This window comes from Sebastes umbrosus, chromosome 13 (genome assembly GCF_015220745.1).
Source record: "Sebastes umbrosus isolate fSebUmb1 chromosome 13, fSebUmb1.pri, whole genome shotgun sequence".
Lineage (NCBI taxonomy): Eukaryota > Metazoa > Chordata > Actinopteri > Perciformes > Sebastidae > Sebastes > Sebastes umbrosus.
This window is the reverse complement of record NC_051281.1, coordinates 25,945,050-25,962,275: the sequence shown is the minus strand read 5'-3', so window position 1 is coordinate 25,962,275 and position 17,226 is coordinate 25,945,050. Positions and strand designations below refer to the sequence as shown.

The following is a 17,226-nucleotide window of genomic DNA, read 5'->3' as shown; positions in this document are numbered from 1 at the left end:
TTTTCTGTCCCAGCAAACCAACTTCATTTCAACAAATCCAATGGGCCATTCCTTTGCTCCATCTTACATCCCGAGTATTCACATGAGTCCGTGGCCCGACCGAGGCGACGCAAAGCAAATCCCCCCCCCCCCACACACATTTTCTGTCTCTGTGCTTCGGCCTAAACGTTTCAGCATGTTGCCAGGGGCTATGAAGTGCAGAGTCGCCGAAGGAGGACAGAGATGAATGAGCAAGACACGGCCTAAAAGAGGGTTCAGAGACGGACGACGAGCATGAAGAGTGCGGTGGGACTTATTGAGCATGAAAGTCGGGGAAAGCCCAAAGAGTAGAGAAATCCCGTTAGCTGGACGGCATGGTGCCGCCGCTTCAACCAGCATGCAAACAGATATCTTAATTAAATAATGGGAGAGAGTTTTGAGGAGATGGTGTTTTTTTGTTGTGCTGCAAAAACGGCAGTTACTACATACATACTGTTGCTTCAAATCAGTCTGAATCGGTGTGCAGAGCATTTTATAAGCCACAACATGTACGCTTAAGTGCATCCATCTGGCTCAATAAAAGCGACGCGGTGAAGCTACAGTCAGTAATAAGACAATAACTTTCTCTGTGGTCTCTGTGGATGTTTTTGTCAAAAAGTGAAAGACAACGTGATGTTCATGTACTGCGATTCTATGAATGGAGTGCACTGTGCAGCCATGAAGATCAATTAATCCATTTTCTAGTCATAGCTGGAAGATTTAAAGTAGAAGGCATTAGATCCTGAACATCACACAATCTGCATCCACAGACCTGCTACTCTGCTTTGAGAACTTGTGTTAGGAAGGAGGGAGTGGGGGGTGGAGGGGTGAGGAGAAAGAGGAGGAGGAGGTGGGAACTGGAGTGGGGGGTCCAGCAGGCCTGTTTCCAGATGAAAACCATCTGTGGAGGTTGACTTTACAAGCAGGCCATTCAAATTAACCATCTGAGAAAGAGCAAGGGAGCGAAGGGAGGGAGGGAAAGAGGGGGAAAGACGTTGGGGGCTGGTAAAAGTCCGCGAAGGACACGAGAGAAACTGTTCTACAACAAAGGAAAACAAGCGATGGAGGAGCGGACAAGAAAAATACAAGCAACAGGTCCCTCTAAATCCATCCATCCATCCATTTGCACCTCCACCGCATCCTACCTTCCTGAAAAGGTAGCCCGTACTCCATCGCCATGCCCCCCTCAGAGAGGAGAGCCGCCTTCTCAAAGACCCTCCTCGGTTCATCTCTGGAGAGCTCCCTTTGCCTCTCACTGCTTTCTGTCCGGCAGTGAAGTTTCCTCTATGTGAGACCTCTCCCTTTTTCTCTGACAGCGGTGGAGGAAGAGAAAAAAAAAAAACCAAGGGCTCTATTTTGGGCAGCTGCCTGCAGTGGGCCACAGCATGCTCCAGCTCCGACCCGACTCCTCCACAAGACTCCTTGTCTCTGTCTTCTGTCCGCTCCGTCTTCTCCCTTCCTTCTCTCCCTCTCTTTCTCTGTCTGTGTGTGTGGTTGCCACCCTCCCCCCTCCTCCCCCCTTCCACTCAGCCTCCCATCACGTTATCTCTCCCCCCTCATATTCAACTTTTCCCTCCCACTCTCCCTCCTTCTCATCTGTGTACGGATCTAAATTGCAACTGCTAACTCTTTCCGTCTCTTTAGGCAAACATGTGGGGTCTCATGCATGTTGTCACACACAAACACACAAACACACACACACACACACACACACAAATCAGCTGACTGTATCTCTTCACTACTCTGCGTGTAAAGTCATGGCCGGTCAAGTGTGTGTATATTCAAGTGATTTTAAAAACAAACACGCTCTTCAATGCTGTTATTGTTAAGTATGTAATGTTTAGAGCTGTCAATCGATTCAAATATTTAATATAATATATATAATATATATATATATATATATATATATTATATAATTAACTGCATGACTGTCCATAGTTAACGTGATTCATCATAAATTTTTAATCAGTTCAAAATGTACCTTAAAGGCAGATTTGTCAAGTATTTAATACTTTTATCAACATGGGAGTGGACAAATGTGCTGCTTTATGCAAATGCATGTATACATTTATTACTGGAAATCAATTAACAACACAAAACAATGATAAATATTATCCAGAAACCCTCACAGGTACTGCATTTAGCATAAAAAATATGCTCAAATCATAACATAGCAAACTGCAGCCCAACAGGCAACAACAGCTGTCAGTGTGTCAGTGTGCTGACTTGACTATGACTTGCCCCAAACTGCATGTGATTATCATAAAGTGGGCATGTCTGTAAAGGGGAGACTCGTGGGTACCCATAGAACCCATTTTCAGGTCAAGGGATCCCTTTGTAAATGGCCATGCCAGTCTTTCCTCGACAAAATTTGGCCTAAGTTTGGAGCGTTATTTAACCTATGGGGAGACTCGTGGGTACGCATAGAACCCATTTTCATTCACATATCTTGAGGTCAGAGGTCAAAGGACCACTTTGAAAAATGGCCATTGGTTGGTACCGATGGATTCCTTGGGTTTTCACGTTTCATATGATACAGGATCTCCACTCCTAGCTTGAAAATCGAGCCCACTACAACCTAAAAATCACAAGTCGCATTGCGTTACCATGGCGTTAACTTTGACAGCCCTAATAATGATATTATTATATTGAAGATTTACTAAGTATTATGCAAAGTACGGTATACGAAAGTCTCCTCTATTTCCTATCATGTTCTCACCTTTCTGTCACAAATACAAGAAGAAGAAAAATCACAAGACTGAGCAATCTCTCAAGGAAAAATTGGCACTTGAAACGTCTTTAAAAAGGAACAGTTTAAACTTGAATAAGTTTTTAAAAAAAGGAGTCAACAAAGCAAATAGCAGAAGAACACCAGACTAGCTGAGGTAGAAACTGATCCAGGGAAGCGAGAGAAGCTAGTCATAAGACGAATCTTTTCGATGCTCCGAGGCGATGAAGCAAACATCTCCCAGACGTCACAGTGTAACCACACAGCAGATGCCCATGACCAGACAGTAGCAGCTGCACTCCAACGCATGCATACTATACAGACGTGATCACGTAATCTCACACTTATAACCACTGACCAAATTATGACCCGAGAGGGAAAAACACATGAACCGTGCAAAACGCTGTCTGATATGAAGCTCCTGCATGACAGAGGCAGGGAAGCGTGTGCTCTTCTGCACTACACTGTATGAGAAAACTGAAGAATAACACAGGGAATGCCAATAAAAGCAGCCACACACACACACACACACACACACACACACACTGGTACATTTGTGTTTATTTTGGTCCTTGTGGAGAAAGTGGCCACACGGCTTTGGGTGGTAACTCTAAATCGGTTACTTGATCCTTCCTTTCCCAGACAAAATACAACTCACAGGAAGTTGCGTCATCGACGACTATAGTGCCCAGTGAGTCCAAGGCAAACATGTACGCTCTAATTTTCGTGTGTGTTGACCTAACATGCACGAACGGAGGAGGGAGTCGTTACGCTGAAGCGACGATAACTATTTCATTAAAGTTCCATCAATATTTCTAAAACAACCAGACGTCAGGGTGACATCATAGAATTAGTCAAGTGTGTCTTATTATCCGTCATGTCTAGGCTGAAATCCAATACATCCATGGGGAAAGCCAACGCAGTAGTGATGTAGAGAGACAGTACAAAGTTTGAGGATGTTTCCTTGACAAGTCATTTTGATTCTGTTTATTTTCAAATATGTAAAGCAGCAAATTACATTTTGCAATATGCTAATCTCTCTAAACTATGGCAGTCAAAGTTAACGTGATAGTAATGCATTAACGCAAGTTGTGATTTTTAGGTTCTAGCGGGCTAAATTTTGTAGTTAGAGTGAAGATACTGGCATCATATGAAACTACAACCTGAGGAATCCATAGGTGCCAATCAATGGCCATTTTCCAAGGGTCCCTTGACCTCTGACCTCCAGATATGTGAATGAAAATGGGTTCTATGGGTACCCACGAGTCTCCCCTTTACGGACATGCTAACTTTATGATAATCACATGCAGTTTGGGGCAAGTCATAGTCAAGTCAGCACACTGACACACTGACAGCTGTTGTTGCCTGTTGGGCTTGAGTTTGCCATGTTATGATTTGAGTATATTTTCTATGCTAAATGCAGTACCTGTGAGGGTTTCTGTACAATATCTGTCATTGTTTTGTGTTGTTTATTGATTTCCAATAATAAATATATATATACATTTGCATTAAGCAGCGATTAACTATGGACAATCATGCGATTATGGCAATTCAATATTTTAATCGATTGACAGCCCTAATATACAGTATATATAATTTATATAAACAGTACATATACTGTATATACTATACTACCTGTCAAACAACAGAGCTTGTTTCAAACAGTTTTTTGTTGGTTTTACGTTACATCAAGACTTCCATATATCATAAAGTCCTACATAGTGACCAGGTGCCAGATCGTATGCATGCATCCAAAAGGAAACCACAAAAATGTTGGACACAGCGCTCAGCGCTGAACAAAACAAGCCCCAAACGGACAAACCTCATTCCAAAACAAGTGAATCTGTAGTTTGCTTTCACCCGCTGGCAAGCTCTGTAACCATGGTGGTGGTTGAAGATGAAGGTACATTTTGAACAGATAAAAAATGCGTGATTAATTTGCAATTAATCTAGCCCTAGCAAATATAGAAGTGATCAGTGTGCATTCAACCTGTTGGACTATAACTGACTTACATACTAGAGGCTACTCTGAGACTATGCTTACAACTTTTGATTACAATTAAAAGGGAAAAAAAACATTATTTTGATTTATATTTAGTAATTTCGCCTCTTCGACTTCATCAAATGGTGAAATTGGGTCAGAATGGAAAATGTTCTGTGAATTTGAATGAATAACATGTTGATGATGACTAAATCAAATATAATGAATTATATTTAATGAAAATTATCAAATTAAATTAAATAGGAAAGATTTGGTTAAACGGGACTTTCCATGATGCTCGACGAATACTTCCTTTCAAATATTTTCTTTTTTCAAATATTTCTATTTTTTAAGCAATTGTAAGTAATAAAAACACATTTCTATCACGTTTCAGTAATAGTTCATGTCATAGAGGGATATATGTCATATATCTTGTTTGGTGGATTTGTATCATGTTGTGAAATTAGGATTCAAAATGTTTATCTGACATTGGTTTAAGAGTTTCCATTTGTTAATGAACTTATGAACTTTTTGCACTCCGTCGCTGACTTTGACCTTTAACCTTCCAGCATGTGTGTGTATGCACCCAAAAGGCACAAATAGAAAATAAGGCTGTCAAAGTTAACGCAATAATAACTCAATCGTCTTTTCTTTTTTTTTTTTCCAGAAAGATAATTTGATTTGTTGGTAATCATCTAGAACAGAAAGCTGGTGTTTTGTGTTTGATATGAACATTGGATACATGTTTTCTTGGAAACCTCACAAGTTGGTCAGTAATGGAGCTGCACTATTAAAGGCCTGTCCAAACTGCCAACAGTAAACAAAAAGTACTTCCTGTGGACACAATACTTAAGAAGACAAATGACATAATGAATATTAGACCCTGTAATGTATCAAGTATACACCTGAAGTTGTTTTCAGCTGTTTCCAGCTGTGTATTTGCTGTAAAAGAGGTGCAGCTGTCATTCACGCCAGCTGGAACGCCTCTATCCACTCACAATAAACCTCCGACATCAAATACATAATCTGTCTGCAAATGTCATAGAGGCAGACTAATCTGCTCTTTCACTTCAGTAATCTAAGCAAAAAACATGGTCGGACCTGAGAAGAAAAACAAAAACAAAACAGCGAGTGAAGCAAGTTGAAACTCACCATGGTGTCTACATGTTTGAGAGGGAGGTCACTGCTCGGTGCCTGTTCAGAGAGAGGACAGAGACAGAGAGAAACAGAAAGTGAGTTCAATACCTTCAACACTTCATACCTCAAAAAACTCATGTTATGTTATGTTGTGTCTAGGGGCTGTTAATCGATTTAAAATATTAAATCATGATTAATCGCATGATTGTGCATAGTTAATCACGATTAATCGCACATATTTTATCTGTTCAAAATGTACCTTAAAGGGAGATTTGTCAAGTATTTAATACTCTTATCAACATGGGAGTGGGCAAATATGCTGCTTTATGCAAATGTATGTATATATTTATCATTGGAAATCAATTAACAACATAAAACAATGACAAATATTGTCCAGAAACCCTCACAGGTACTGCATTTCGCATACAAAAATATGCTCAAATCATAACATGGCAAACTCAACTCAACAGGCAACAACAGCTGTCAGTGTGTCAGTGTGCTGACTTGACTATGACTTGCCCCAAACTGCATGTGATTATCATAAAGTGGGCATGTCTGTAAAGGGGAGACTCGTGGGTACCCATAGAACCCATTTTCAATCACATATCTTGAGGTCAGAGGTCAAGGAACCCTTTTGAAAATGGCCATGACAGTTTTTCCTCGCCAAAATGCAGCGTAAATTTGGAGCATTATTCAGCTTCCTTCCCGACAAGCTAGTATGACATGGTTGGTACCAATGGATTCCTTAGGTTTTCTAGTTTGATAGCAGTATCTTCACTTTAGCTTTAAAACTGAGCCTGCTACAACCTAATAATTGCAAGTTGCATTAATGCATTTAAGAAATTAGTGGCGTTAACGCGTTATTATCGCGTGAACTCTGACAGCCCCAGTTGTTGTGTGACGTCACATCATCTCCTCTCATTATGCTATGTCAAAGCTACACTACACAGCGCCATTCTTTGCCCTAATGTGGCCTGGAGCAGAGTGGGACTCCACCTTGAAAGCGTGGGACCATCTATAATCCCTCCGTGCAAATATTTACACAAAGAGACAAGTCTGCTTCCATTAGCCAAGAGCGGAGAGTCCATCCGTGGAACTCTCTTTCTCAACGCCATATACAGCTATAGACAGAGAGACAGAGAGAGAGAGAAGGGGAAGAGAGAAGTAGGGGACACAGAGAAGAGAAGAGGAAAAGGAGGAAGAAGAAAAGAGAGAAATGAAAGAGAATAAGGAGTGGGTGGATGTACAGTCAGGGCTGTCTGGGTATAGGCTATAGACGGAGAGAGATGAAGGTAAAGAGAGAGCAGAAAAAGAAAACATCAGAGCGATCCATGATGTCATGAGCTTGTGTGGGCTTGGCTAACCGCAGACTAGCACACATGCACAGATGTTACTTACTAGATGAAGCATAATAAATTCAGTCTGAGCTGTATTGAAACCATCAGTCATATCTATATGTAGCAGAGAGGACAGTAAATGACTAGTGGCACTTTTTATTACAGCGGAACTATATACAGTACATTGTACATGTGCATCCTGACTGACGAGCCGGGATGTATGTAAAGTTGGAGTTTGATCTATTGTGAGGATCTCTGTCTCTGTAGATATTCTTGGTATAGCGCAGAGGCGTAGTATATCATGGACCTGGCATTAACATGCGTCTTGGGTGATCCGATCACAAGTGGACAGCTCTAAGTACGTCTGTTCACACCTGGCATCAGAATGTGTTTCCACATGTGTATCGGATCTCACTTCCCAACTCCATATGCAAATAAACACGTAGTAAAAAGACGACTAAGACAGCAGAAGTTGTGATGTAATATTACAGGAATGTCAGTAGTGATATCCTACATATTTGTGAATTTGATTACATTTGTGCTGGGAGACGAAGTGAATGTTTATCGTGTCATTTTGGATGACATTTGTGCGGACGGTGGCTCTGAGTGGTCAAACAACCCTCTTTTGCCTTTTGAGAGATACAAAATAACTTGCAGAAAACCAAACCTGTTCCGAAAACTTTAATGACAGACAAAAGTTTCAGAGTCGGTATGTAAACGTGATTGACACAACGTGAGGTTGTATTTCGTGCGACAATTACTGAAGGAAAATACAGACTTGGTGTGCAACGGCCATTAATCGGAAAATGCTACGTTCGGAATATCCAAACGGAACATGATGTTTACATGACCCATATCAAATTCAGAATATTTTCATATTCGGAAATATAGTGAAAAATTAGTGTGTATGTAAACATAGTCATTGATGAGTTTTTAATAGACAACAATAGTGTGAGTGCTCCAGGGATGATGTATTTTTGCAGGCCAGCCAGGAAGTTAGTTTAAAGTACTTTACTACATAAAGGCTTCAAATTTCACGAGTGGGGTATTAATTGATTCATTTTATGTCGTAAAACAAAACGTTAAAATCTCTTCAGCTTTTGTCAACCACAGACCTTATTTCAGGCATCTAATTAAAAACCCATTCAAAAAACCCATTGACTTCCAGACGAGGGAACCGAAAGTGCTAAAATGCTAACTCATTGCCGGGTTTTAGGACTCATTCCTGTAGCACTCTATGGAGCTGTGTGACTCAGAGGAATAGCATATATCAGGCTTGGGATACACAGACAATAACAAAAATATGAAACATCACCAGACTTATCCTTTAAAGTACAGAACACCCAAGAGTCAAAAAAAAAAAATGTCAAATGTTGGAACTTGAATCGAAGCACTTCATAGTGGAAGCCTCCTTCACGGTAGTGATCACTGGACAGTGCCCACACAAAGAGCTGCTCTGTGACACAGAGGATGCTCTGCTTCTGTAGCGAGCTTCAGTGGAATATAAACAGTGAATGCGAAGGGTAAATTATAGTGTGGCTGTGCCGGCCCCAGAATACGGACTAAACGCCCAGAGCAAACCACCAACCAGGGAGAGAGAGAGATTTCATCTCACCAGTGATATACCAACTTACAACATTTAAAAATAATAAAGGGATTGGTTATTAGATCTCCAATGCAAAGGCAACACAGACGGACATTTTTACTTAATGTCAGATCATATCTGCTTTCTCTGCCAGTAGGTAGGTGTGTCACTGAGTGTTATTGCTGTAAATCAGACAAGTGGAAGATAGAGTTGGTTCTAGGAATGAAGGAAAAGGAAACACCAGACCGATGTTTGGGCCTCTAAATGCAGACTGTGAATTTGCTTGGAGGTCAAAATGTGCAGCCGCAGGCATTCTCACACAAATAGAGGCTATTGTGTGTACACCCAGAAAAACACACACAGACACAAACAACTCTCACATTGATATATTCTGACATGTGCGTTTCCGTTTTGGTACAATTACAGCCAGATGGCCGGAGTGCGTGTATGTGTACTGTCGTTGGGGCAACTAATTCAGAAAGCATGAGAAAGCCTGGGAAGTTGTGTATCAGCAAAATAATCCGTTAGAGGAAGTGTTTGCAGTTCCTCTTCAAAGGAAACATTTGAAGGGGAACTGCAGCACTGAGGCCAGTAATGGTATCATTATCGTATTATTTTTAAATCAAGTCAATTCTTGCGAGCCATGCACAATAAATCTCTGTTGAATCACAAATTCCAAAGCCAGGATTGGATCTTGGCTTTTATCGACCGTATATTTCATAAAATCAAATGATGAGAATTTGCTGTGTCACAGTGACGTTCAGATTCAAGGTCAAGAGGTCGATCCCCAGGGCCTAGCGCTGTGTTCAGAGTCAAGCGATTACGGGTTGATACTGGATAATAGCAAACTGTCTTGTCAGTGCTTTGAGGGGAACAGAGAGTCCAAAAACAGAAGGAGGTATAGTAGCTCCCTGAGAACAAAATGCCAGGGGGAATAAACAACACAGTACAGAGAAAATAGAAAGAAGCTTGGAGACTGACTAGTAGGCGTAGGGGGAAAAAATGATTCACCTATGTATTGCAATTTAGTTTTTTACGATTTTGAAATAGATTTTTTAATAATAGAATTTATACATTTGCTTCACTTGAGTCTATGTGGAGGTAGAAGGAAGTTACTGCTTTTATTGTTGTAGTCTAAGTATCGTGACGTCATATCCGTTCCGTGTCCGTCAACCAAAACAAACCACTGGCCGCAACGAGGAAGCACAATACAGCAGAGGGTCCGCGTGGATAGGACTTGAACCCTCACATATTAAATCCAAAGTGGTAAACACTACGCATCCAGTAAAGTATGGAAACACTTTGGGTTTCACACATTGCAAGAAAAGCAGAGCTAGACATCACGGCTAAAGCTGCATGCTAACTTTGTCATGGACAGGAAATGTTATCGTATCCCGGTAACGTGCGGTCAAGCCAGCCATCGCTCTCATCTCCGTGGTCAAATGGGCTGACGCTACAACTGTAGAGCACCATATGCAGACATTTATGTTAAATGCATTCAAACGGCCCCGATGGAGCTGACCATGGATGTATAAAGAGAACGGAGCTGATGGGAGAGCTAGAGACCACCTTGGAGAAGTTAGTAGAAGCATACACATGTGACTACGTCCGGTTTTCAAAATAAGATGTTAACAAAGGGAACTTTATACAAAATACATATATGGAAATAAGATTGATTGGATTATATTCACCAGAAGTATAAAACATTACATGTCCTTTAAAAGAAAATACCACTAATTTGTGAATTTGGGAAATGTTTATCCTTTGATTTTTTGGGGTTGCTGGAAAAAAAATAAAAATAATTCCTTACAATAAATTTCATATATATTATATGACAAAACATTTTAATGTATTATTTTAGATATTTTTTAGTATTAAAAGTTCCTAGAAGTCGCAATAAATTGATACTTAAATAATTAATACTTCAAAATTGTAATACATAACGAATCGGTACTCAAGTATCGTGATAGTATCGAATCAGGAGATAGGTGTATCGTCCCAGACCTACTGACTAGCGCTAGCATGTTAGCCATCGGGGCGCCAGCTAGAGAAGCTCAGAAACTAGCCCTGCAAGTAGTCCCCACGTCACCAAGTTTCTAGAACAACATATTTCTTGAAGACATGCAAATTAATTTTTTTATTATGCCACAATCTGGTGTGACGGGGGCTTAAGGCTGCAGGATTAATTGTATCATGTAGTGCAGTCTTATTTATACATGAAGATCATGCCACATTCGCATCAGCAGGGAGATCTATCACATCAAACCAAGCGCTCCTAATCAAACAGCTTGATGTGGCACTCCCATACCAGTCATGGTCATATTGTTTGTTGTCTGCATTAAGACCAAAGAAAATGCAATTAATATATTTATCTAAAGCAGGGGATTTCACAGTCTGAGACTGTGGGTCTCCCTCAGATGGGATGGGCCTATGCCTATGGGATCATGATTATGTTATTTGATCCCATAGACGCTCAGCAATTGAGCCACAATAGCTTAACATTGCTGTTTGACATAACTCTGTCCTAAGGCATTTATTAGTTTCTGACTGGGAAAGTGGGAAAACAGTAAAATGACCTATTATTTTTACGTTATCGACTTATCGTATTATAAACGGACATGACCACGATCATTTTTACGTTAACTTATTGTACGATATATGGACATGACCTTGAAAATTTTTACGTTAACGACTTACTGTACGATATATGGACATGACCTTGATTATTTTTACATTATCTACTTATCGTTAAAATATACTGACATGACCTCGATCATTTTTACATTATTGACATATCATACTATACAGACATGACCTCGATCATTATTACGTTATAGACTGATTGTACGATATACGGACATGACCTTGATAATTTTCACATTATCGACTTATCTTTCAATATATGGACATGACCCCGATCACTTTTGCTGACCTCGATATTGCGTTTTTTTGTGTTTGTATATTGTGTTTAAATGCGTGTTTGTTTACATAAGAATGTCACCAAATTTTGGCCAACATGATGCCAGAATAAACAGCAGGGTTTCCCCGACCATTATAAGACTGGGGCATTGCCCAGACATTGCGCATTTTAGTTAACCGAGCCCGAGAGCCCATTTTATGTATTGTTTATGTACTTAGAATATTAAAAAAAAAGAAATTCACATTCCAATTCCAATGTCTGAATATTTTTAAGAATTAAAAGTTCATTGCTCTTTAAAAAGGCTGTACTTGCATTATTATGCTATTATGCTATCATTATATCGGTGACATAAAATGGCCTTAAAATGATAATATTGTTTATCGCAATTATTTCTGGGACAATATATCGTCCAACAAAAGTAGTTATTGTGAGAGGCCTAACAACAGTAGATGTCAGCCACACCACCACAGAGCAGACTGTTGCCACTCAAATCAAAAACACCAGTATGGTCTTTAAAGATAATTACAAAAGATGGCGGTAATTGTTTTATAGCCAAGAGCTTTGTAGCACCTGCAGGGAGATGGAAAACACAAACCTGGCATTTCCAGAGCACTTTATGAAAGTACACGTCTTATTTCTCCAACTATGGATATCGTTTAGACAGTCATTCTATCAACTTAAAAGGGAGGAGAGAAAAACTTTATCTATTGCAGATAGTCCTTGGCACATCACTAGCTCGGAGCCATGCCATCACCTTGGCCTAGTCAGCTGAGCATCATATTGCATTTGTTCTCATGAGAGGAGCTAAATACAGACTGTTGATCTCCCATGTGGTAGCAAAATAATAACAGACATAATAACAGATGAATAGTATGATAACATTTTACCTAAAAGGAAAACAAGTTCATCATTTCCTGTTTCATATCGCAGAATGAATAAATCTGGGAGGTGACAGAGCATCTGCATTCTGTCATAATTTACCGATATTGGCCTTTTTGGACAACTTCTGCCAGCGATCTACTGATTATAAAAAATTAATATATCGGAATTTCCCTTCTTTGCCCTCTTGAGCTGAACATAGGTTAGTATTACCTTCAAGAATACAACACACAGCTTATTCACAGGCGAGCTATAATTACATGCAATACGACAAGTCTGAGTCCGCTTTGTTACTCAAACTCGAGTGTCCTTATGAAAACTGTCGCGCGGAAACATACACATGATGAGAGAGCGTGGACGCAGCCACGTGTCTGTCCCATATAATAAGTACAGCATATCAGAGTGTGACTTTCACCCACAGCTCTTTATCTCTGCCAGTGCCGTAGCATGTGCTTTCTTTCACATGAGCACAGTAGATCCTTTGACCAATTTACCAAATTATAGCCCGCTCCTTTAGGAAAGCAGGGGCATGCTGGGAGTCCCACCAACCCCCCAACTCCCTCTGAGTGGCTGGGATAAACGTAGCCCAAAGCAGCGCCTCTGGGGAAACGACCCAGGGCTAAATATACAGCCGTTCATCTTTAGAGCTCGAGACGCAGCCCATTTAGCCGGGCCCAGCCCGCTCGGTGCGGACAGTAGAGCGGTTAAAATCACCGCTCTGGGTGTATGAGTGTGGGTTTGAGATGAGGAAAGAGAGCGAGTATTGCTCTGTGACAGGAAACAGACAGCAGTGATTGTGAGTGTTGGAACAATTCAGCGTTGACATTAAGTCAGTGAGCTGAGCATGCAATAACAAAGAATACCTCATTATCCATAGCTATATTCAAATGATTGTGTGTGTGTGTGTGTGTGTGATTGTGTGTTTGTTGGGTGTGTGTTCAGATGCTCCCCCATAGAGTGAGTATCACTAACCACTCACACATACTTGCCAATCCTACCGATTTTCCCGGGATACGGTTTCCTTCCGGTGTCACAATTCTCCAGCTTTTCTCTCATTTGATACACTTTTTTTCCCTTTTCATTATCACAACTTGTTTCTGGCACTGTACAGAGTGTATAAGACCTACTTCCATCCGGACGACAATACAGCTACACTAAATGTTTTTTCCTGGCAGAACTGCACATCACAGCATTCATAGCGAAAAGCCGTCGTGGCGCGACGCAAACCATTGGAAATATGGGTCATTAGGGGCCTACTATGCCTACTACATTGAAAAGTGAAAGTGAAACTTCAAAGCAACACGTTCTAACATGTAAAACTGAATGAAACATCACGTTTTGAACACAAACAAAAACGTTTTTTTAGGTTTAGGCAATAAAACTACAACTTCTTTAGGTTTAGGCAAAAAAAAAAAAAGTTAAGTTTAAGGAAAACATTGTGTTTTGGGTTAAAATAACTACGAACACAAAGACAACTACACATTGTTGGTTTCACACTGGATACGAACTCCAGTCTCCTGGGTGAAAACCCTGTGCTTTGTGTCCCATCCATCGTCAACAACCTCTGTCCCTTATGGAGTTTCACGCTGTCTATACTACAGCACCTGACTTCTGCTTCTGCTCCTGTCATAATTACTATGGTCGGTAGAGTGTTCGCTGTTGTGTTCTTTTATAACTTCTTTAGGTGATCTACCATGTGATTAGATGATAAAACCTACTAGTGGGTGTAGTAGGCCCCTATTGACCCACATCTATGGGGCTTATAGCGACTGATGACGCTTATTTGATAGCCTGACAAAAGTCTAATTGGCTAATTTGTTCATGCCAGAGATTCACAGAAGTTCACGCCAGAGGGGCAAATTATTCAGTTTAAAATTGTAAAACAGATCTATTTAACATTAAAAAAATGCTTATTATTTTTTTTATTTTCATTCTTTAAAAGTCACCACAATGCAGTAAACAAAGTCTCTGAACTCAAATCTTTCTGAGAGAGGACCCCCAGATCCCGCCATATTTGGGTTAGAAATCCTCCCTATTTTTCAGGTTGGCAAGTATCCACACACGGGAAGTTCCGTTGTTGTTTTCGGAGTATATCCTTGTGTCTATATGTGAGTCAGACCAAGGGTGTGTGCCGAGTGTCACTCATCCTTTCCTCTCCCCCACACCTCCTCCCTCTCTCCCTCTTTCCCTCCTTCTACCCTGAATGGCCCCATACAGTTTTAGGACGACTCTTTGGAAAGTTAAAACACACACACACACACACACACTATCTGGACCGGCAGCAGAGCGGCTATACGCACCAGCTCTACTCCTGTGTTTACACTCTGCATTTTGGACAATCGCCCACGCTGAGAGCATAGCAGGCCTTAGACATGCCTCGATGTGCTCGTGTTTTCAACTAAGCTGCTGGAATGATGCAGATACTTTCATTTTGCTTTGATGAGAAAAGATGCAGCATTCCTCGCCGGTAATGACACGAAAAGATGGAATGCTAAATTGCAAGCAATCTTAAACGAAATCACTGTCAATGGGCCTAATTTGCAAAAAAAATAAACACATCCCAAAAACAGAAAAAAGTCTACATTTTGACAGTGTTTTCTCACCGATTCATGCCTCAATGAAAAGTCCCAAAATAATGCAGGCTGAGGAAAAATGCAAACCTAAACAGTGAGTGGTTGGTTCTTCTGAGGCCTTGTCTACACGTATACAGATATTTTTAAAAGCGGATATTTTAATCTACGTTTCAGCCTCTCGTCTACACGCAAACAGAGTTCTGGGTCACAAAAACGTAGATTTTTGAAAACGCCTTTTAAGGTGAAAATTTGAAAAACTCTTTGTATCAGTGTGGATGTGTAAAACGGAGCGTTTGGGAAACAATGACTTTGTGTATTGAGCATGCGCCAGAAACCATAACAAAGATGGCAGACTACCAGCTTTTTTAACGTTTTATTAGCACTGCTCGTACTAATTTCTACTTAACATTTGAGACATGTTCCAGTCACAGGAGGCCAAAGCAGGAACACATTAAAACATGTTGAGGCCGAATGGTGATTGAATGTGCTTTTTGGCGATTGAAGGCGATGTTTGGAGCACTCAGAAGGGCTGTGGACATAAACCTAAGTGACCTCCCTTTCATCATTTATGCATGTAAAGAGACAGTTGATGACAGCAGAGTGACGACAGAAATCCTAATATAAATGCTGAATTGACTTAAAACAATGCAGGCTGAGGAAAGAAATACTCCCTCTGATTGTCTTCATATCTCGGTATTGTGAGTGTCCCCTTTGTATCAAACACTATACATCACAGTGGGCGACACAGAGCTGACATGCCCAACAGTGCCTTCTAGTGGAAATAAACACAAACTGCAGGCCTTGACACCAGTTGGCATAATGATGGTTTACCTGAAGCCTCAGTCCTTCACAGTATACTTCCTTCAGACAGCTGCTGGAAACAGCAACAGCTATTAATGTCACTCTGAGAAGCTGATAGTAAATGTGAAGTCTAAAATGATGCTCATTCCTACAGTGACAGAGCTTCCTGAGATTATCGACTTTTAGGAAGTGGGCGAAAACGGCGAATGTGTTTGTTTGCCTTCAAAGTAAAAGCGCAGCTGTTTGGCAAGAGCCCTAAAAAAATGTTTTCCCCTCGAGTGGCTGCCTAAAAAGGCAATCCTGCTCCGCTAGAGCTGAAGCCCCCCCAGAGACACTTCCTGTTTGGCTTAAAAGATGCTAAATGTAATGTTGAAAACGCAATGTTCAAAGCTGAGGGGACAAATTAATGCTTGCTGTCGGTTCACTTCAGTTTTCAGTGTAAATCATCCAAACATTCAGGCTTTCTTCTCCCTCATGTAAAAACATGTGACATACAAATATGCATAGTATTTAGCCATCACACTTTGCAACTCCTCCCTCATACACTGGACAAGGACTTAGTTCACCCGTCAGCTGCTATAAACAACACTGACTTAACTGTACAATAATTTGTGCAATAATTCAACTGTCCAATACTGTCATTAATACTGCATTTATACTGTACATTCAAGAAATATTCTTATTCATTTCTTATTATACCTTAATGGCATTTATATTCAACACACTTAATAGATCCCACTTCTCAGCAGTTTGTATTTACTTAAAGTCATTTTGTATTTACCTTTTTTGCACTGTGGTTATAAGCTATATATTGCACGTCTTCATGCAAATATTTGTACATATTTCATATTTTTTATATTCTCATTTTCTTATTTTCAATTATAGTACTTATATCTCTTTACATTTACAGTATTTTTTTTATATTGTAGCATTATTTACATAATTGACATGTTACATACTGCTTTGGTCATATTCTAGGCCAGTCACACAGCAGTTCGTGAAATAGTCACACAATGTATTGTATTGATTCGTGTACATAGACACAAATTAAAAAAAAAAAATTGTGATGTTCAGCACAAAATCAATTTAGATGTAATCCTCGTAATTGTGAACCAGGAATTCTAAAGATCGGCGAACACCGCGTAGGCAGGAGGTCGGGGTGGATAGGTGGGTCAAAAAACACTGGACTTTCGCCCAGGAGATGGCTGTTTGTGTCCCGTGTGAAACCAGAACGTAACTTCTGTACTTAAATTATGCCACTTCCGGT

General features: G+C 40.4%; 1 protein-coding gene across 9 annotated transcripts in view; it reads right to left on the bottom strand.

Moving 5' to 3' along the window:
* The window catches only part of tns1b (tensin 1b), a 205,480-nt gene that overhangs the window by 65,170 nt on the left and 123,084 nt on the right, over positions 1-17,226 (bottom strand). For 8 of the 9 annotated variants that reach the window (XM_037790812.1, XM_037790813.1, XM_037790815.1 and 5 more), the window contains one exon: positions 5,880-5,921. In XM_037790812.1, coding sequence (XP_037646740.1) covers positions 5,880-5,921 — 42 coding nt within the window. Of the gene's footprint in view, positions 1-1,163; positions 1,569-5,879; positions 5,922-17,226 lie in introns of those variants that run through there. The other variant, XM_037790818.1, reaches the window with a different exon arrangement.